At 42.9% G+C, this 22,168-nt stretch overlaps 3 protein-coding genes across 7 annotated transcripts in view; 2 read left to right on the forward strand and 1 right to left on the reverse strand.

Moving 5' to 3' along the window:
- Positions 1–3,303, forward strand: part of LOC139416929 (zinc finger protein 335) — a 38,040-nt gene extending 34,737 nt beyond the window's left edge. For all 4 annotated transcript variants that reach the window (XM_071166109.1, XM_071166107.1, XM_071166108.1 and 1 more), the window contains exon 30: positions 427–3,303. In XM_071166109.1, the coding sequence (XP_071022210.1) occupies positions 427–548 (122 nt within the window). In that variant the 3' untranslated portion in view covers positions 549–3,303. The remainder of the gene's footprint in view (positions 1–426) is intronic.
- LOC139416931 (uncharacterized) lies at positions 2,255–7,646 on the forward strand. 2 transcript variants are annotated; one of them, XM_071166114.1, is made up of 6 exons: positions 2,255–2,338; positions 5,724–6,035; positions 6,244–6,373; positions 6,501–6,610; positions 6,790–6,836; positions 7,380–7,646. In XM_071166114.1, exons 1-6 carry the CDS (start codon positions 2,305–2,307, stop codon positions 7,557–7,559), a joined length of 813 nt encoding a protein of 270 aa, XP_071022215.1. In that variant the 5' UTR covers positions 2,255–2,304; the 3' UTR covers positions 7,560–7,646. The 2 variants fall into 2 exon arrangements, with proteins under 2 accessions (XP_071022215.1, XP_071022216.1); XM_071166115.1 differs by having other exon boundaries at positions 7,392–7,646.
- Positions 7,647–9,122: 1,476 nt separating this feature from the next.
- LOC139416932 (pepsin A-like) lies at positions 9,123–12,702 on the reverse strand. The gene is made up of 9 exons (XM_071166116.1): positions 12,608–12,702; positions 12,345–12,486; positions 11,832–11,949; positions 11,298–11,416; positions 10,766–10,962; positions 10,441–10,557; positions 10,026–10,170; positions 9,681–9,779; positions 9,123–9,260 (listed from the first exon to the last, which is right to left on the reverse strand). The coding sequence occupies exons 1-9, from the start codon at positions 12,664–12,666 to the stop codon at positions 9,123–9,125; spliced, it is 1,134 nt and encodes a 377-aa protein (XP_071022217.1). The 5' UTR covers positions 12,667–12,702.
- Positions 12,703–22,168: the final 9,466 nt, after the last annotated feature.

Genomic DNA, 22,168 nt, shown 5'->3' on the forward strand with positions numbered 1-22,168 from the left:
AGTCCTTCCAACCCTGTAGCAACACCTAGTTCATGTTATCCCAAGGACTTCTGAGTGGCGCAGCGGTCTAAGGCACTGCACCTCAGTGCTAAAAGCGTCACTACAGACCCTGGTTCGATCCCCTGCTGTATCACAACCGGCCGTGATCGGGAGTCCCATAGGGCGGCGCACAATTGGCCCAGCTTCGTCCGGGTTAAGGGAAGGTTTGACCGGGGTAGGCCGTCACAAGAATTTGTTCTTAACTGACTTGCCTAGTTAAATACAAATCCTCATGGTCTCTATACGTAACACCAGGATTTGTTGATTATTTGAATCAGTGGTTTTAGAGGGCACGGGCTGGAACAAAAGGGCGGTTGAGAACCTTGAAGTGGTTGTTCTCTTGTCAGTTTATTAACACTACCTGCTCTCCCTCCCTCTCTGTTCCAGCAGTAGCAGATGCAGCCTTGCAACAGACCCAGACGGTCTATACAGAGGCCACACAAGAACAGCTGGAGCAGCTACAACAGCAGGGAATCCAGTATGATGTCATCACCTTCACCGATGAGTAGAGACCCTCTGTCGGACGGATGGAAGTCGGGAGGGATGGCTCTCTGTGATTGCGGACTTGTCTCCTAGTATGATGTCTACTATTGGCTGCCTGATGTCCGTATGTAGTGCAGGACCATTACGGTGGAACCACGATGACCAGTGACCTCCAGCATGGTTCGACAGGATCGGCCCGAGCGAGACTGCAGAGAATCTAAAAATCATAGTGTAAAATCATCCAAAACAGCTACTCATTATGCGATCAAGATTGGCAAATCTTGGCAGGGTCTTGCCTAGGTCCATCCCCTAGAACACACTGCTCTACTCTCTAGAAGCTCTGCCGTGCTTCAGATACCCAGAACCCACTGCTCTACTCTCTAAGAGCTCTGCCATGCTTCAGATACCCAGAACACACTGCTCTACTCTCTAGGATCTCTGCCGTGCTTCAGATACCCATAACCCACTGCTCTACTCTCTAGGAGCTCTGCCGTGCTTCAGATACCCAGAACCCACTGCTCTACTCTCTAGGAGCTCTGCCGTGCTTCAGATACCCAGAACCCACTGCTCTACTCTCTAGTGGCTCTGCCGTGCTTCAGATACCTGGGATGAAAGAAGCAGCCCTAGAGAGGATTCTAGTGGCTGGTAGATCTATCACTCATAGTGGGAGTGTTGAATAGATGAACTCTCACTGTTAAGTAGATCTATAAACAGAAGCTTTTGTAAATTCTAAATATTGTACCCGTCGCTTCTAAGTTAATCAATAGGGGCTGATGTACATTAAAGAACAAAGTTACACATGGTTGGATGATCTAGACTGTGTCTGAAATGCCACCCTATTTCCTACATAGTGCACTACTTTTGACCAGGGCCCTTCAAAACTGGTGCACTAAATAGGGAATAGTTTGTATTTTGGTACGTAGGCACACTCTGTAATTATTTAAGATCTTCGGTTTCCTCAACACCTGCTTTGACTTGCAAGACAATGTCACAAAAGAAGAAATTAAAATGGACTGTGTGAAGACTGCCTCTGGAGGATCGGAGGACTGTCAGACTACAGGGTTGATTGTGATTTGTGGTTTAAAAGGAGTGGTTAATCATTTGGTCATTTGTACATATCTTTTTGCATATGAAGCATTTTGTTCCATGATTTGCTTAAATGAAAATTGCTGAATAAGCTAAAAGCTGATGCCAAATAAATCACAACATTTACATATGAATCATTTTGCAGACGCTCTTATCCAGAGCGATTTAGAGGAGCAATTAGGGTTAAGTGCCTTGCTCAAGGGCACATCGACAGATTTTTCACCTAGTTAACGCAAAGATTCAAACCAGTGACCTTTCGGTTTCTGGCTCAGTGCTCTAATCGCTAGGCTAGCTGCCACATTACTACATTCTGTCAGATCTTTCACTTCCCTTATTGTGATTTTGTTTTCTGATGCTTTAATTTTGACCAGATCATTTTGTTTTTCTATGACAAAAACATTCTAGAGGTGTTGTGATACTACTTGAAACTGTGATACCTGAGCTGGTACCATGACAACAGTACAACCAATCATCCTTCTACTCTAAGCCAATAATAAGTGTTCTGAAACTTGTAAATTGCAAGTTAGAGACACCCCCCCCCCCCACCACCCAAATGAAGGAAGTGTGAATCACAAGGCTGGTCTCGGAACAATACAGTAAAAGACCTGTCAACTCCAGTTGGTGGGGGGGGGGGGGGGGTTGGTGACTAGGATGTGTGCGAACAGCTGCACAGCCTCAGTGAGTACTTGACTGAAGATGAAGATTCTCTTTCTCTTGATTCTTCTGTTAGGTGAGATTTTATCCAGTTTTGTCTCATTTAAGATAAAAAAATATATATGTGTATATATATAAAATTTGCGAGAGTCCCACATGAAAAAATAATCTAGTATACTGTAGTGTTTTTGCAGACTGTACTATACTGTAGTATTTACTGTAGTGTTTTAAAAATATATATATTATTATCTTTGGCATTGAGGCTTTCTCCTTCAGGAATCCTACTGGAGAAATACTAAATCCTTGTTCACACTTCAGACCTTAATGCTCCAATCAGGTTTGTTTTCAAAATCTATTTTGGACAACTGACGGTCCAAACAGCAAGTTACAAATGACCAAATTAGATGTGTGTGTTCAGACAGCAGTCGTTTGCTGACACGGCTACGCTAGTTGTCATAGTAACGACAGGAAGTTTCCCAGTTGCTTTGAATGTTGAAAATCATAGTGTAAAAACACTTTTAAAGCCTCAAAGGACAAAGATGATCCAACTTTCACAACAAGTTATTTTTGGTTAGCCAAGGCAGTTAACTAGCTAGCTAGGTACAGCGCATTCAAAAATAATTCACACCCCTTGACCTTTTCCACATTTTTGTTTTTAAAATGGACTCAATTGAGATTGTGTGTCACTGGCCTACATATTACCCCATAATGTCAGTGAAATTGTGTTATCTTTTTTTTAGAAATGTTTACAGATGAATTTAAAATGAAAAGCTGAAATGTCTTGAGTGAATAAGTATCCAACGCCTTTGTAATGGCATGGACTCACTCTGTGCAATAATAGTGTTTAACAGGATTTTTTAAATGGCTACCTCATGTCTGTAGCCCACACATACAATTAGCTCTAAGGTCCCTCAGTCGAGCAGTTCATTTAATTTCAAACACAGATTCAACCACAAAGTCCAGGGAGGTTTTCCAATGCCTCGCAAAGAAGGGCACCTATTGGTAGATGGGTAAAAAATAAACAGCAGACATTGAATATCCCTTTGAGCATGGTGGAGTTATTTATCACACTTCAGGTGGTGTATCAATACACCCAGTCACTACAAATATACAGGCGTTCTTCCTAACTGAGTTCCCGGAGAGGAAGGAAACAGCTCAGGGATTTCACCTTGAGGCCAATGGTGACTTTAAAACAGTTTATAGAGTTTAATGGCTTTGATAGGAGAAAACTGAGGATGGATCAACAACATTCTAGTTACTCCACAATATGAACCTAAATAACAGTGATAAGAAGGAAGTCTGTACAGAATACAAATATTCCAAAATAGGCATCCTGTTTGCAACACGGCACTGAAGTAAAACTGCAAATGTGGCAAACAAATTAACTTTGTCCTGAATACAAAGCTTTATGTTTGGGGCAAATCCATGGTGTTGGCTGTGTCAGTATATGGGTATGCTTGTCATCAGCAAGGACTAGGGAGTTTTTTAGGATAAAAAATAAACGTAGTAGAGCCAAGGACTGGCAACATCCTAGAGGAAAACCTGGTTCAGTCTGCTTTCCAACAGACATTGGAACAATTCACCTTTCAGCAGGATAATAACCTAAAACAGTTGTGATTTAAATCTGCTTGAATATCTGTGGCAAGACTTTGAAATGGTTGCCTAGCAATGATCAACAACCAATTTGACAGAGCTCGAAGAATTTTGAACAGAATAATGGGCAAATATTGTACATTCTAGGTGTGCAAAGCTCTTAAAGACTTAACCAGAAAGACTCACAGCTGTAATCGCTGCCAAAGGTGATACTAACATGTATTGACTCAGGTCTGAATACTTTTTTTTTTTTTCACTTTTATTATGAGATATTGCGTGTAGATGGGTGAGGGGAAAAATATATATTTAATCTGTTTGGAATTCATGGTGTTAAAACAACAATGTGGAATAAGTCAAGGGTTATGACTCATTTCTGAAGGCACTGTAGGAAGGTGGCTTGAAATGGCTTTTTGGCTGTTCACAATGCAGGAAAAATAACAGATTTTAATCAGATATGCAAAAAAAACCACTTCAAACTGCCCATGGAAACGAGGCTTAAAAGAGCACATTTTCCATAACCTGTAGGTAGGACTGGGGTCTGAATGGACTCTTCTCTCTTTTCAATAAGCTGTAGACAACACAATATGTTCTATACTTGGCATGTAGGTCTCTCACTTATGGGTGGCACACAATAAGATATGGGGAAAGGGCAGGGTGCATTCAGAAAGTATTCAGACCCCTTGACTTTTTCCACATTTTGTTACGTTACAGCCTTATTCTAAAAATGTATTAAATGTTTTTTCCTCATCAATCTACACAGAATAAAAAAACAGTTTATATTTTTTTATTTGAGCAAATTTATTCAAAAATATCTTATTTACATAAGTATTAAGATCCTTTGCTATGCAACTTCATCCTCCTTGAGATGTTTCTACAACTTTATTGGAGTCCACCTGTGGTAAATTCAATTGATTTGGACATGATTTGGAAAGGCAAACACCTGTCTATATATGGTCACACAGTTGACAGTGCATGTCAGCAAAAACCAAGCCATGAGGTTGAAGGAATTGTCCGTGGAGCTCCGAGACAGGATTGTGTTGAGGCACAGATCTGGGGAAGGGTGGCCTTTATGGTAGAGTAGCCAGACGGAAGCCACTCTTCAGTAAAAGGAACATGACAGCTCGCTTGGAGTTTGCTAAAAGGCACCAAAATGATTATCAGACCATGAGAACCAAGATTCTCTGATCTGATGAAACCAAGATTGAATTCTTTGGCCTGAATGGAAACCAGAACAATACCATCACTACGTTGAACCATGGTGGTGGCAGCATCATGCTGTGGTGATGTTTTTCAGTGGCAGGGACTGGAAGACTAGTCAGGATAGAGGGAAAGATGAACAGAGCAATGTACAGAGAGATCCTTGATGAAAACCTGCTCCAGAGCGCTCAGGACTTCAGACTGGGGTGAAGGTTCACCTTCCAGCAGGACAACAGCCCTAAATACACAGCCAATACAACACAGGAGTGGCTTCAGGACAAGTCTCTGAATTTCCTCGAGTGACCCAGCCAGAGCCCGGACTTGAACCTGATCGAACATGAAAATATAGCTGTGCAGCGACACTCCCCATCCAACCTGACAGAGCTTGAGAGGATCTGCAGAGAAGAATGGGAGAAACTCCCCAAATACAGGTGTGCCAAGCTTGTAGTGTCATACTCAAGAAGATTCAAGGCTGTAATCTCTGCCAAAGGTGCTTCAACAAAGTACTGAGAAAAGGGTCTGAATACTTATGTAAATGTGATAGTTAAGTTTATTTAAATTTTAATGTTTCTATAGTAAGTACTGTATAATATTATATAGTTAACTAGTATTTTTTCATGTGAGGGGGGAGGAATCTGTTTGTTTAATTTCTTAGTGTGTTTGTTTGATAGATGTCCCTGAGATGGAAGCACAACAGAGGATGGTGGTGAATGGACAAGTGTTGCTGAGATTTGTCTTTCCTCCTTTCTACAACGGTTATGAGAAGTTCTGTTCTAAACTATATCCTTGGGGAGTTTCTGTTATTGTGAATACCAGGGGATATGTCAACGACTTCTACGAGGGAAGAGTATCCACAACCGAATACAACGGTGGAATGGACGTTGTGATATGGAATTTAAAGCCAGTGGACACTGGCGACTACAGGTGTGCTATTGTCACCATTGGATGGAATCATATCTACAAAGACTATAACCTCCAGATTGGTAAGAATGATCATAAATAAATCATACCATATCTTATATGAAGTTTCATCTGGGGTTAGAAAGTTATTCTGTTGTATTCTAGGAACTGTGATATTGTAAACCAGTCAGTGTTGAAGACAAATCTGTACAGGATGAGGAAGTCACCTTTTTTAAAATAACAACATAACTGTATTGAAATGAGTGCTTATTAAACTCAGTCTCTGTTTAGATAGTGGTCGACGTAGCGGTCCAGTATCCCCTCGACCTCCGGTCAGGTCAACCATCAGCCCCTTCATCTTCTCTTCCTCATCAGACACCTCTGGGCCTGTTTTCACCAAGGACCACAGTGACAGCCCCAGGTGCAATCTCTCCCTAACACTGGTTAATTATTCCTCGTAGTTGATCGTGTTATAGTTGATCATATTTCTGGGAGCGTTTTAATGCCTGTGTTAATATGTTGTCATGTTTGTCTAATTCACCTGGTAGTGTTCCCTGGAGCTTTGGTTTACCACTAGCTGCAGGTCTTTGCATCGCTATGGTGATTGTGATCAGCTCAGTAGTCCTTGTTGTGGTTCATCACAAAATCATCACGAAAAGTAAGAGGACAAACCTTCAGTGTTTCATAGATAAATTGCTGTTCATGTTGAAATCATTTTTAAAATGCGTAGGCTATGACCTTTGTAGCCAGTAGCAATGATTTTTTTTTTAATAAAAAAAATTGTAGCACTGTCTGTTCTTTGTTTTTAAATTGATGTAATAACCTCGTTCTTCGCAGAGAAATGTGGAGCAACTTCCAGTGACTCAGCTGCACACATCCTCTCAGTAAGTGCTAAAGGTGGACTTTGTCTCTGTGACTCAGTGTCAAACGTCTTTTGTCCCAGAAACAACAACCATAGAATAATTATTGTGTTTGAACTTGACGTTGCCATTATGTATTTTCCCTGTTGACGTCTTCTGTAGTGTGCCCCGTACTGAACAGTTTATTAACTACTTATAAATATGTATTACTACTCATAACGTATACCTTAAAGTCCCAATGCTGCTGTTTTTATCTCATCAAAACATATGTGCGTAAGAATTAGGTACCTTACTGTAATAGATGTTTCATTAGAATGGGCAAAAATAAATGTCTCAAGCAATAGGACTTTCTGGGAGTGTTCTAAGTGGGGACACTTCTGCTCATGCAAACCTGATGATTTTAGAAAGTCCTGTCCTGTGTAGAATGTATTTTCAACCAGCGACTATCAGGAAATGGTACTGATCACATGTGTTCTCACTTTCAATGTTAGTTTCTGTGTTATTGCACAACGGCTGATGAAACTATGAAAAAACAGGAAAAACTGAATTTAAATATGTAATATGCAGGATGTCCTTCAGGAGGAGAACAGTATTGTCTACACCACAGTGGACTTCAAGCCTCATGAGAACCATACCACTGAGCTGTATGCTAACCTACAGACACTCCGCAGCCCCAGAAGCACCGACTCACACAGAGAGCCTGCTGGGACAGTGGTGTACTCCACACTGGCTAGCAACCAACGCTGAACCGGATTATCTTCCTGATGATCCCAGAACTCCAATGTTAGAAAACCTGCATTGTATAACCTCAACCTGGTTTAGGGCTCTATTCAATCAGATCCACTTTAGTCGATGATTAAAGTGTGGGGGGGGTTTGCGGTATTGGAGGTGGAACTGCCTACAGGTTTATCAAATCCACAAGCGGCTCCGGGCATTATACCTAAAGGTGGACACTGCCATTGGCTGCACGGTGTCACCATAATAGAAAACCCACGCAGCTTTGTTTACACGTTTGAACGCTGTTTGAACGCTGTTTGAACACTGCAATGTGAGATGTAATCTACACCTCGAATTAGGCTTATTTTTTGATTTGAGCGTCATTATTTCTGTTTATAAACTGGGTGGTTCGAGCCCTGAATGCTGATTGGCTGACAGCCGTGGTATATCAGACCATATACCACGGGTATGACAAAACATTTATTTTTACTCCTCTAATTACGTTGGTAACCAGTTTATAATAGCAATAAGGCACCTTGGGGGTTTGTGATATATGGCCAATATACCACGGCTAAGGGCTGTGTCCAGGCACTCCGCGTTGTGTCGTGCATAGAACAACCCTTAGCCGTGGTATATTGGCCATATACCACACCTCGACGGGCCTTATTGCTTAAATAGCCTACATATTATTGCTTTGAACTTCTAACAGGAGTGGGACGGGTGCGATCAATTGTCACGCAGACACAAGAGCAGCTGCTCACCGATTTGACCGCTCGAACACAGTTCCACCTCCGACACCGCCAAAACATCAGCTGTAGGGGTGTCGGCTATCGCCAGTTAACGCTTGATTTTCCATCGTGTTGATGTCGTGTTGATATCATGGGACGGTCAGTCGTTGCATCCACAGCTCTGTCTATTCATTTGAGAGTGGTTACATTTCTCTAGGCCCATCCCTCAGCTTTTTACCAACACAGAGGTGGGGTGACCACTTTGTTTCAGAAACAGATTCTAGCTTTAAAGATTCTAGCTTTAAAGATTCATATCTATTTTGACTTATAAACGATACAAATAAAGTATGAATCCACTGCACCAGAATTTATTTTTGAGTTTGATATCAGACTGTCTTTCAACAAGCTGGTTCTATTGACATGCTGAGATCGATACGGTATCTATCTGGACATCAGGTTATCTGGCATCCAATCACCATGTCTTTATCAGTTTCCTCTGGAGAAAAACCTTACAGGCGGAGCATACCCGAGTCCTATAAGAGATGGTTATCTATGGTTTCTGGGCCTACCTGCCTTTACCTTGTCCAGATCTATATTCTATAGTATTCTATTACTTTTCTTACATTAAGAGGTTCCACAAGAGGACAGTTTCACTTCAGGGAGAAAGAGCTACAGACAACCAAACACACATTTTAGCATTGGGAATATAGTGTTTTTTTTTATTATTTGGCAACTGTGCACATTTCACAATCTACAACATTTCTCCAACTATGCCAATTCTAGTGCTACAATCACATATATAACATATTACTATTCATAACTGGAAGACTTAGATTCAATCCAGACTTATTTCACAGTAGATATCTTACGCGATCTGGGCCAGACCGACATTGTTGTTCTGTCTGTCAAAGATGGCATAGTACTGCCTGATGAAGACATCTCCAAGGATCCAGAGCTGCTGAGTTCCACCGTTACCAAAACCAGTCATGCAGCCGTTGGAGTTCTACAGAGAGAGAGAGAGAGAGAGGAGGAAAATCAGGCATGTGACGACCTTTGCTTCTAGGTGTAACAGTATAAGTTTAGACCGTCCCCTCGCCCATACCCGGGCGCGAACCAGGAACCCTCTGCACACATCAACAACAGTCACCCACGAAGCATCGTTACCCATCGCTCCACAAAAGCCGCGGCCCTTGCAGAGCAAGGGGAACCACTACTTCAAGGTCTCAGAGCAAGTGACGTCACCGATTGAAACGCTATTTAGCGCGCCACCGCCGCTAACTAAGCTAGCCATTTCACATCCGTTACACTGTCAAGAAAGGTTAAGCCTCAGATGTACATGTGTTCTGATGAAGGAGCTCTGAAACACATCCGGATTAAAGATCAGATGGGACATTTAGGTTGTATGTAACATTCAGGAGACTACCTGGGAGGTGTAGGCAGCGGCAGGGATGGTGAAGGCGTTTCCGTTGAGGGTGAAGGTCACCTCAGGCATGTTGGGGATGTTGTTGCAGTTCACGGTGGCCTAGGAGAGGAGTAATAACATGTTATAATTTATTCTGTGGTTAATCAAAGGGGAGGCGGTGATTGAGGGGAAAAACATCAAGAACAGATTTACACACGACCACGCCGGTCCCAACCCAAATAGTTTTAGCATGGTCGTTCCAACAACTAACAAGGCAGCTTAGTGCAGCTTGGTTTGGCTTGGTTCCGCTCAGTAGTGTGAAAAGCCTTCTAGTTGGACAAGTGTGTGTGTGTGCGTGTAACTCACATCTCCATACTGGTCAGTAGTGGCTCCGACCCAGCTGTTCATGTTGTTGATGTCAGTGGTTGGCCCAACGATCTGGGAGGTGCCAGTATCTATGATAGCCTGACACCCACCATTGCAAGCCACTGTGTTGCCGTTGATGGTAACGCTGGAAGGACAAATACTAGCTGAGTTTACCTGTTCTTCCTGTATTTGGTTGTATGTATATTTCTTGCCGTTTTTAGGTTTTTGTCGCGAGCAAATAACTTGAAGTGCACAGCAACATTTAGTCAATGAATACTTATGTAAATGTCTGATATATATACTGTATATATGGATATATACTGTATATATGGATATATACTGTATATATATATATATATACTGTATATATGGATATGGACCAGGATATAGGCTCTGTGTGGACTAGTGTACCTACCTGTCCATGTTGATCTGCCAGTAGGTCTCGGAGGACAGGGGGATCCAGGTGATCTGTCCGGTGTAGTAGTTAGACTCAATGTCTCCGAAAGACACCACACTACCCTGTGCTGAGTTTCTATTGGAGGAGGAAAAAGGTCAATAAGGTTGTTTAATCATCAACACATGTCGAAATGGATGTCTCCTTTTCTTCAAAGACCATTTTAAAGCAGTTGTATAATTGTATTAAATATTAATTCACTGGATACGTTCTTGCTTCATTAATATCACAGCTAAGAGAAAAGGCCACCTCCCATCCAGTTGTATTTCTACAGTTACTATGTTACCCGCTCAAGTAGACAGAGAAGAGGTTCTGGGAAACGAGGCCCTGACTCATCATGTTGTCAAAGACTGGTGTGGCTCCAGAGGCCGCCAGGTTGGGGAAAGCCAGGCCCAGGATACCGTCGGCAACCATGTTGGCCATGAAGGGAGCCTCGGTCTGACTGGCTCCAAAGATCTGCTGAGTCACAGAGATACCTCCCACCTGGAAACACAACAGCAGGCGTCAGTCACTGGGCACCATAGAAATAGAATTACTAGAATAGGATTTCCCCATTCAAGTTAATTATTTGGTGATGTGTTGACCGGCAGCCATATTGAGTGTACCCAAAATAGTAATTCTATTTATTTGCTGACTATACTGGAGTCGGTACCTAATATACTTTTTTAGCATGTAATGATATAAAACAGGACCACTTTGGGAGGGCGGGTGCTGAATGGAAGATTATTTGAGGGGTTTGCATTGTATGTAATGTACGGTACGTTGTAATTGAAAGTGTCAATTAAACACGTGTCACAGTAATGTCTACATTTCCATACCGAAACAGTGTCGTATGCCAGCCGCCCAGTCATGCTGCCAGTTCCGTACTGAATGGAAACAGGCTTGTTGGCCCACGTGAAGGTGCTGGACTGTGCAGGATTGAATTTGGCATGATTCTCTATTTAAAAACATGAGCATGTTCATTACACACCATTTAAAAACATGAACATGTTCATTACAGACCAAGTACATACTGTGTCATTGCAAAACTGAAAGTTCATTTTTCCATTGGTAGTGATCTATTCGCTACCATCCACGCTCTTAAGGGGACGATATAAAAAATTTTTTTTAAATGCATTAATCCTATTCTATTGTTTAACTGTGTTGAGCCAACCCTGTTATGATGTTAACCCGCAGCCCCTAACCTCAACCCCACAACCAAGTCTCCCATTCTCTGGCTAAGTACTCAATATGAAACTGTATTTTACAACTCTTGTCACAAGAGACTACTCAGAAACAATGTTGAAATGTAGCTATTATAGCTATGCCAACGGTATTCTACAGTATTCTACAGACGCCTACGGTATACTCACGGCAGGCCTGGCTGGAGCAGTAGACCGAGGGAACCCACAGGTTGGAGGAGCCAGTGTCAAAGATGACGTTGAAGGACTGGGGAGGGGTTCCAATGGAAATCACGCCGTAGTAGGACAACTGCAAGGAGACGGGGACAGGGTCACACAAGTGAACATTTCAGAGTCCTACGAAGAAACAGACATTTGTCTAACAACATAGCTAGTTACATGTCAAGAAGCATGGCTGGCTATATGCTCATCTGTATACTCATAGTTAATCTGATTATCCCAGTGTACATTTAATTTAAACAAGAACACAAACTCTAGAGCCAATGGGTTCAAACTATGCAGTCACAATATCCAACATGTAAGGACATTTTTGAAACGATAATCATTTAGCCAATAGACTAGCCTGGTCCCAGGTCTGTTTGCGCTGTATAGACAAATCCCATGGCCAGTAGCTATAGAGCAAAAACAATTGTGGGACCGGTCACCAGGCAGTATTTCACCACACTGCGTCTGTCTGTGCCTTACATCAGCGTCGTTGGTCATAGCCTCATCACCATTCTGGTAGAACTTGGCCATAGGTTTGTAGGGGAACTTCAGCCTGGTCTCCTCCCATATACCCTTCTCCATCAGGGTCTCTCTGGCAGTCTTCCCCTTGATCAGAGAGATCCTGAAAACACACCATCACAAATCCACTTTGTTCACCACACTTACACGTACCAGGACCTGGTGTCAGGTGCTGACAATAATACACAGAATATGCAGACTGAGAAGAGAAGAACAGAACTTACTTGACATTACACTCGGACAGGGCCACTAAGGCACACAGGAGGACAGCCCAGTTCATCATGGTTGCTTCTGGTTCTTCTTGGACAGAGGGAGTGAAGTTAGAAGGAGGAGAACCCAGGCCTTATATACAGTCATCCTGGACACCAGGACCCAATCCCACAGCCAATCGACCATGTCAATGCCCTCCTTCAGCACACAATGTCAAAGCTATGGGTAATGTCCAAAAATGGCATGCTATCCCCTATATAGTGCACTACTTTTGAACAGGGCCCATATGCCTCTGGTCAGAAGTAGTGCACTATGTAGGGCACAGGGTGCCATTTTGAGCACTGTGATAACACAACTTCAGATAAGAAGTGTGAAGTGGTTACAAATATAAAACGCCTATGTAGCAAAAGTAAATATGCTTCAGGAACAATGTTAAAGAACAGTCTGTCATCTAATCTAGAAAGCAAAATATATCTGGATACTAGTCTGTGCCACAGTGGGGTCAGTTCAGCTAAACCTAGAGTATGGGGGGTCAGTTCAGATAAACCTAGAGTATGGGGGGTCAGTTCAGCTAAACCTAGAGTATGGGGGGTCAGTTCAGCTAAACCTAGAGTATGGGGGGTCAGTTCAGATAAACCTAGAGTATGGGGGGTCAGTTCAGCTAAACCTAGAGTATGGGGGGTCAGTTCAGATAAACCTAGAGTATGGGGGGTCAGTTCAGATAAACCTAGAGTATGGGGGTCAGTTCAGATAAACCTAGAGTATGGGGGGTCAGTTCAGATAAACCTAGAGTATGGGGGTCAGTTCAGATAAACCTAGAGTATGGGTGGTCAGTTCAGATAAACCTAGGGTATGGGGGGGTCAGTTCAGATAAACCTAGGGTATGGGGGGGTCAGTTCAGATAAACCTAGGGTATGGGGGGGTCAGTTCAGATAAACCTAGGGTATGGGGGGGTCAGTTCAGATAAACCTAGGGTATGGGGGGGTCAGTTCAGATAAACCTAGGGTATGGGGGGGGTCAGTTCAGATAAACCTAGGGTATGGGGGGGTCAGTTCAGATAAACCTAGGATATGGGGGGTCAGCTCAGATAAACAGGATATGGCAAAGTGGGGTCAGTTCAGATAAACCTAGAGTATGGGGGGTCAGTTAAGCTAAACCTAGAGTATGGGGGGGTCAGTTCAGATAAACCTAGAGTATGGGGGGTCAGTTCCGATAAACAGGATATCGGGGGGGTCAGTTCAGATAAACCCAGAGTATGGGGGTCAGTTCTGATAAACCTAGGGTGTGGGGGGGTCAGTTCAGATAAACAGGATATGTCAAAGTGGGGACTTTTTTGAAAGTTGAAGCTCATTTACTGCATTTCTACACAGTTTAAAAACTCTATACTACTATTTGGAGAACAGCAAAAACAAACAAAAATGACCCCAACCATTAATTATCACTGCAATATTAGGTTTAAAGGTCTGTGGAACGGCATATACACTGGGTGTATTTTATTTTTATTTTACCTTTATTTAACTAGGCAAGTCAGTTAAGAACAAATTCTTATTTTCAATGACGGCCTAGGAACAGTGGGTTAACTGCCTGTTCAGGGGCAGAACAACAGATTTGTACCTTGTCAGCTCGGGGGTTTGAACTTGCAACCTTCCGGTTACTAGTCCAATGCTCTAACCACTAGGCTAACCTGAAAATCAAATCAAATCAAATGTATTTATATAGCCCTTCGTACATCAGCTGATATCTCAAAGTGCTGTACAGAAACCCAGCCTAAAACCCCAAACAGCAAGCAATGCAGGTGTAGAAGCACGGTGGCTAGGAAAAACTCCCTAGAAAGGCCAAAACCTAGGAAGAAACCTAGAGAGGAACCAGGCTATGTGGGGTGGCCAGTCCTCTTCTGGCTGTGCCGGGTGGAGATTATAACAGAACATGGCCAAGATGTTCAAATGTTCATAAATGACCAGCATGGTCGGATAATAATAAGGCAGAACAGTTGAAACTGGAGTAGCAGCACGGCCAGGTGGACTGGGGACAGCAAGGAGTCATCATGTCAGGTAGTCCTGAGGCATGGTCCTAGGGCTCAGGTCCTTCGAGAGAGAAAGAAAGAGGGAAAGAGAGAATTAGAGAGAGCACTCTTAGATTCACACAGGACACCGAATAGGACAGGAGAAGTACTCCAGGTATAACAAACTGACCCTAGCTCCCCGACACATAAACTACTGCAGCATAAATACTGGAGGCTGAGACAGGAGGGGTCATAGCTTTCATCTGGATTCACCTGGTCAGTCTATGTCATGGAAAGAGCCGGTGTCCCTAATGTTTTGTAACTCGGTGTATAGTGTCGACCATTACCCAACCTCATCGTATCTCAGCCTCCGTACCATTAGGACAACTAGCTAATATTTCTTTTTTTTGTAGGGTCATGGATTATACAAGGTGTCAAAAGCGTTCCACAGGGATGCTGGCCCATGTTGACTCCAATGCTTCCCACATCTGTGTCAAGTTGGCTAGATGTCCTTTGGGTGGTGGACCATTATTGATCCACACGGGAAACTGATGCGCGTGAAAACCCCAGAAGCGTTGCAGTTCTTCACACACTCAAGCCGGTGCGCCTGGCACCTACTACCACAGCCCGTTCAAAGGCACTTAAAACTTTTGTCTTGTCCATTCACCCTCTGAATGGCACACATACACAATCCATGTCTCATTTGTCTCAAGGTTTACAAATGATTATTTAACCAGTCTCCTCGCCTTCATCGACACTGATTTAAGTGGATTTAAGAAGTGACATCAATAAGGGATCATAGCTTTCACCTGGATTCACCTGGTCAGTCTGTGTCATGGAAAGAGCCGGTGTCCCTAATGTTTTGTAACTCGGTGTATAGTGTCGACCATTACCCAACCTCATCGTATATCGTCTCATTTACTTGTGTGCAACGTGAAATAGGCGCGTAATACATATGATCAAATCACAAGAAGGCCGCCTTCAAATGCCGACATGCGTAGGCGGCACGTGAGTTTCAAGTTTAGGGAAGCTCTTTTCTTTCACCATAAAATGTAACTTTTATATTAAAGGATTGCGTGCATCTATCATAGCAAAAACTTATGTAAGATAGGCAATCATTCTTTATGTGATGAATAGATTGCATAGTCATAATTTAGGCTAATAACGTAACTCAATCACTGTTTTGTGAAGCGTGAGACGACAAGGAGAGAATATCTGTCGTTAACCCTAATTTGCTCCTGGGGGGCGCCGTACCCTCTACAGCACATATGTCAGAGTCAAGGCCCGCGGGCCACATCCGGCCCGCAAGAAGGTTTTTTACGGCCCCTGGGATGATCTTGATTTATTATTAGAACCGGCCCGCAGCAAGCCGGCAGCCCGCAGATCTTTTACACGCACCAATACTACATTTCCCACAATGCAAAGGTGACGCACCGAGCAGTAGGCTGCTTCATTTCAATATTTATTGGCACAGCAGTCGTCAGCATCACAGTAAAATTAACTTTCAGATACCCATCAAAAATGGCAAAACGGAAGGTGGATACTGAGAACCGGGGGTTTCAAACAAGGTGGGAGTCGGAGTATATGTTCACGAAGGTAGCTGGAAAACCTGTGTGTCTTCTGTGTGGAGAAAGTGTGGCGGTACTGAAAGAGTATAATCTGAGACGACATTATGAAACGAAACACGCGGACAAAAACAAGAATATGGACATGGAACAAAGGCTACAAAAGGCAGAGGAATTAAAACGAGGCCTCAAATCTCGACAGGCTCTGTTCAAAAAAGCCAAATCACAAGGCCAGGCTGCTGTCAAGGCCAGTTTTATTTTGGCAGAAGAGATCGCTAAATCAGCCCGGCCATTTACGGAGGGGGATTTCATCAAAAACTGCATGATTAAAGTTTGTGACGAAGTTTGCCCAGAAAAAAGGCAACTCTTTTTAAATGTGAGTCTGAGCAGAAACACCATTGCCGAGAGAGTAGACCAGTTGTCCATCAATCTAAAAGAGCAGCTTGTGAAAAAGGGAAAAGATTTTATTGCATATTCCTTGGCTGTGGATGAGAGCACCGACATTTCTGACATTGCCCAGTTGTCAATTTTCATCCGCGGAGTGGACTCCAACCTAAGCGTGACAGAGGAGTTTTTGGCTTTACGTCCTATGCATGGCACAACTACGGGGCATGATTTGTATGAAGAGGTGTCAAGATGTGTAAATGAGATGGAGCTGCCTTGGGAAAAACTCGTGGGTTTGACAACCGACGGAGCACCTGCGATGTGTGGACACAGGAGCGGACTGGTGGCGAAGATACGGGAAAAGATGCAAGAGGAAAACGCGACAGGTGAGCTGACAGCTTATCATTGTATCATACACCAGGAAGCGTTGTGCGGTAAAGCCTTGAAAATGGAGCATGTAATGAGCATCATCACGCGCACAGTTAACTTTATCAGAGCCAAAGGTTTGAATCACCGCCAGTTCAAGGCATTTCTGACGGAGTTAGAAACGGAGCATGGTGATTTGCCTTATCACACAGAGGTGCGATGGCTAAGCCAGGGAAAGGTGCTTCAAAGATGTTTCGAGCTTCGTGAGGAGATTTGTCTGTTCTTGGACAGCAAAGGGAAAGACACAACACAACTCCGAGACGAAATGTTTCTGTGTGAAATGGCTTTTCTGTGTGACATTACGAGTCATCTGAATGCAATAAACTTGCAGCTGCAGGGTCGGGATCGTGTCATCTCTGATATGTACAGTACAGTGAAGGCATTTAAAACCAAACTGACTCTGTGGGAGACGCAGATGCGGAAAGAAAATTTGAGCCACTTTCCCAGCTGCCAGACCATGAAAGAGAAGCTCTCTACCAGTGCGTTCCCGAGCACACAGTTGGCTGATAAAATAGGTATGCTTGCCGCTGACTTTCGACGCCGATTTGCTGACTTTGAAGCACAAAAAAGCAGGTTGGAACTGCTCGGTAACCCATTTGCTGTTGACGTGGAAAGCTCACCACCAAACCTCCAAATGGAGTTGATTGACCTCCAATGCAATGATGCACTGAGGGCAAAATATGCGGCAGTGGGTGCTGCGGAGTTCGCCCGTTTCCTCCCCGGCACAATGCCCCAGCTGCGCATCCAGGCTGCTCAAACGTTGTCTATGTTTGGCAGCACATACCTGTGTGAACAACTGTTTTCTTTGATGAACCTGAACAAAACATCACACAGAAGTCGACTTACTGCTGAACACCTCCACTCAATTCTGAGGATTTCTTCAGCTCAGAGCCTTACCCCGAACATTGATGAACTTGTGGAAAAGATGGGACACCACCAAGTATCACCCTCAACCTCAAACAAGTGAACATTACTGTGCAATCACATATTTAGAGTTTTTACTCAGTTCAAGTTTAAAAGTTAAAATTTAATATTTGTTTTCACTGCATGTTACTTCTCCTTAAACAAAGTGTTGTTTTTGATTAATAGATTTTTGCACTTTATTTTTTTGTATTTCAATCCAATTATATTTTAAAAATATTTCAGTTGAGTGGATGATAGAAAATTGCTATTATTGTTTTTTCTTTGAAGTAAATTTAGCCCACTTTTGCTAAAATAGAAAATATAGTCTACTGATGGTGCCTTGAATACCGGTTTCTTTCATTTAATGTTCATGTTATGGGGATATTTATATAAAGGAAATTTGTCTTTTGTGTCTGTTGAAAATTAAAGATTACTGACAGAGCCATAAGAAAATATTGCTTTATTTATCTGATCATATTGTAATATATTTGTTAGGTTTTCAGTAGGTTCAATTAGGTTCACTAGACTATATGCGTCATTTAAAAATTTTTCAATGAACATTCGAACAGTCCGGCCCTCGTCTTGTAGCTGATTTTTTTATTTGGCCCTCCGTCCATTTGACTTTGACACCCCTGCTCTACAGCAACATATTTCACTGCATCTATATGGGGACTAAGTAATGCTGAATGTATCTTTGCAGAATCTTATCAAAATGTCCCCATGTTTCCATTTGGAAAGTAGACGAGTTTGCCGTTGCCAAAGTTATTTGATAACAGCGTTCAACAACAGCAATATATGAAGAAAAAGGTCAATGTCACAGACAATACACAGAATATTGACTGTCCAGCACAAGTTTATCTACATCAGTAATGAACAATTGGTCTGTAATCAGGCGTTGGTTATCAGTACCTTAAACAGAATGTCTGAAGGTGTAGTAGAGGTCGTCTCTGACAGCACATTTAAAGATCACATTTTAACCAGGTTAAAGATGAAAATGCTTGTTTCTTTTCTACTTTAGAACAACAACATAAAGATGACGTGCTGGACACAATTCGAACCCTTGAAAGGATATATACTGCTTTGGAATGGCATCCTCCACATTATAAATCAAAACGCTAATATTTTTTTAGTTAACTAGGCAAGTCAGTCAAGATCAAATTCTTATTTACAATGACTGCCTACCCCAGACAAACCCGGACGACGCAAGGCCAATTGTGCGCCGCCCTATGGGACTCCCAATCACGTCCGGATGTGATACAGCCTGGAATCAATCCAGGGACTGTAGTGACGCCTCTTGCACTGAGATGCAGCACCTTAGACCGCTGCGACACTCGGGAACCAAATGACGATGATGATGATGATTATGAGGAATGTGTAAGGGACAGTACAGTGCTTAATTATGACGCTTTCTAATTGACTGATTGGCTGGGAAAACATTGTGTTTGTTAACAAACAGAACGCAGCTATGAATATATAACTAAAACTGTTTTCTGAGTCAGAGTCACGACTTGTATTGACAATCTCTTTGATCCCAATGATGTTTCTATGGCCACAACATATGTTGAATACAACCTTAGTTACGGACTCATTTGACATTGATTCTCACATGTTTCAGTCATAGGAAAGGCAAGGGCTCCAGGTTTTTCCTGGAGAAATGTTCCATACCGTATGCACAAAAAAAACAGATTTCTCTCAAATTTTGTGCACAATTTTTTTTTATACACATCCCAGTTAGTATTTCTCCTTTTCCAAGATAATCCATCCACCTGACAGGTGTGTCATATCAAGAAACAGAAACAGGATACTCATTACACAGCAGTACTTTCTGCTGGGGAGAATAAAAGGCCACTCTAAAATGTGCAGTTTTGTCACACAACACAATGCCACACGTTTTGAGGGAGCGTGCAATTGGCATGCTGACTGCAGGTATGTCCACCAGAACTGTTGCCAGAGAATTTAATGCTAATTTCTCTACCATAAGCCACCTCCAATGTCGTTTTTGAGAATTTGGCAGTACATTCAACCGTCCTCACAACCGCTGACCACGTGTAACCAGTCCAGCCCAGGACCTCCACATCTGGCTTCGTCTGAGCCACCCGGACAGCTGATGAAACTGAGGAGTATTCTGTCTGTAATAAAACTCATTCTGATTGGCTGGGCCTGGCTCCCCAGTGGGTGGGTCTATGCCCTCCCAGGCCCACCCAGGACCTAATTTATTTATTTGAAGTGTCTGATTTCCTTATATGAAGTGTAACTCAGTAAAGTCATTGAAATTGTTGCATGTTGAGTTTATATTTTTGTTCAGCATATTTAACTTACATAATTACTTACATAACAACAACAGACAACACACAGTGTAAGTACATATTTTTCACAGTGGTATGATACAGTGGTATGATACAGGGAGTTTAATTTGCAAAAATGTTGATCATAAATAAAAACATTACATTTGCATATGAATTAAACCGTATATTATTATGATTTACATCAAGCTTTTGACAGGCCTGTGTATTAAAACTATAGTCTGCAATTGGTACATACATAAAAAATAAAACATTTAGCTATGTATCTTTCTTGGCACAGTTTAGCATGTATATATTGTCTTGGCATGTCTTTGGTGGCCAGTGGGGCACAGTGAAGTGTATTTACAGATGTTATATTCTCATGAAATATAACAGTTCCTATAGTATATAGAACAAAGACTAAGTAGAGGGAAAAGAGTGAAGGTCGTGTGTGATTGAGGGACTAAGTAGAGGGAAAAGAGTGAAGGTCGTGTGTGATTGAGGGACTACGTAGAGGGAAAAGAGTGAAGGTCGTGTGTGATTGAGGGACTACGTAGAGGGAAAAGAGTGAAGGTCGTGTGTGATTGAGGGACTAAGTAGAGGGAAAAGAGTGAAGGTCGTGTGTGATTGAGGGACTACGTAGAGGGAAAAGAGTGAAGGTCGTGTGTGATTGAGGGACTAAGTAGAGGGAAAAGAGTGAAGGTCGTGTGTGATTGAGGGACTACGTAGAGGGAAAAGAGTGAAGGTCGTGTGTGATTGAGGGACTAAGTAGAGGGAAAAGAGTGAAGGTCGTGTGTGATTGAGGGACTACGTAGAGGGAAAAGAGTGAAGGTCGTGTGTGATTGAGGGACTACGTAGAGGGAAAAGAGTGAAGGTCGTGTGTGATTGAGGGACTACGTAGAGGGAAAAGAGTGAAGGTCGTGTGTGATTGAGGGACTACGTAGAGGGAAAAGAGTGAAGGTCGTGTGTGATTGAGGGACTAAGTAGAGGGAAAAGAGTGAAGGTCGTGTGTGATTGAGGGACTACGTAGAGGGAAAAGAGTGAAGGTCGTGTGTGATTGAGGGACTACGTAGAGGGAAAAGAGTGAAGGTCGTGTGTGATTGAGGGACTACGTAGAGGGAAAAGAGTGAAGGTCGTGTGTGATTGAGGGACTAAGTAGAGGGAAAAGAGTGAAGGTCGTGTGTGATTGAGGGACTAAGTAGAGGGAAAAGAGTGAAGGTCGTGTGTGATTGAGGGACTAAGTAGAGGGAAAAGAGTGAAGGTCGTGTGTGATTGAGGGACTAAGTAGAGGGAAAAGAGTGAAGGTCGTGTGTGATTGAGGGACTAAGTAGAGGGAAAAGAGTGAAGGTCGTGTGTGATTGAGGGACTAAGTAGAGGGAAAAGAGTGAAGGTCGTGTGTGATTGAGGGACTACGTAGAGGGAAAAGAGTGAAGGTCGTGTGTGATTGAGGGACTAAGTAGAGGGAAAAGAGTGAAGGTCGTGTGTGATTGAGGGACTACGTAGAGGGAAAAGAGTGAAGGTCGTGTGTGATTGAGGGACTACGTAGAGGGAAAAGAGTGAAGGTCGTGTGTGATTGAGGGACTACGTAGAGGGAAAAGAGTGAAGGTCGTGTGTGATTGAGGGACTACGTAGAGGGAAAAGAGTGAAGGTCGTGTGTGATTGAGGGACTAAGTAGAGGGAAAAGAGTGAAGGTCGTGTGTGATTGAGGGACTACGTAGAGGGAAAAGAGTGAAGGTCGTGTGTGATTGAGGGACTACGTAGAGGGAAAAGAGTGAAGGTCGTGTGTGATTGAGGGACTACGTAGAGGGAAAAGAGTGAAGGTCGTGTGTGATTGAGGGACTAAGTAGAGGGAAAAGAGTGAAGGTCGTGTGTGATTGAGGGACTAAGTAGAGGGAAAAGAGTGAAGGTCGTGTGTGATTGAGGGACTAAGTAGAGGGAAAAGAGTGAAGGTCGTGTGTGATAGAGGGACTAAGTAGAGGGAAAAGAGTGAAGGTCGTGTGTGATAGAGGGACT

The sequence above is a fragment of the Oncorhynchus clarkii genome, chromosome 9, assembly GCF_045791955.1.
Source record: "Oncorhynchus clarkii lewisi isolate Uvic-CL-2024 chromosome 9, UVic_Ocla_1.0, whole genome shotgun sequence".
Lineage (NCBI taxonomy): Eukaryota > Metazoa > Chordata > Actinopteri > Salmoniformes > Salmonidae > Oncorhynchus > Oncorhynchus clarkii.

Excerpts from the sequence above, each read along its gene's own strand:
- LOC139416932 (XM_071166116.1), bottom strand. The coding sequence starts at position 12,666 with ATGATGAACTGGGCTGTCCTCCTGTGTGCCTTAGTGGCCCTGTCCGAG. Across the intron at positions 10,963-11,297 it reads TGGCATACGACACTGTTTCG|GTGGGAGGTATCTCTGTGAC; the intron begins GTATGGAAATGT and ends TTGTGTTTCCAG. Across the intron at positions 10,558-10,765 it reads TTCTCTGTCTACTTGAGCGG|AAACTCAGCACAGGGTAGTG; the intron begins GTAACATAGTAA and ends CTCCTCCAATAG.
- LOC139416931 (XM_071166114.1), top strand. The coding sequence starts at position 2,305 with ATGAAGATTCTCTTTCTCTTGATTCTTCTGTTAG. Across the intron at positions 6,374-6,500 it reads GACCACAGTGACAGCCCCAG|TGTTCCCTGGAGCTTTGGTT; the intron begins GTGCAATCTCTC and ends TTCACCTGGTAG. Across the intron at positions 6,837-7,379 it reads CAGCTGCACACATCCTCTCA|GATGTCCTTCAGGAGGAGAA; the intron begins GTAAGTGCTAAA and ends TGTAATATGCAG.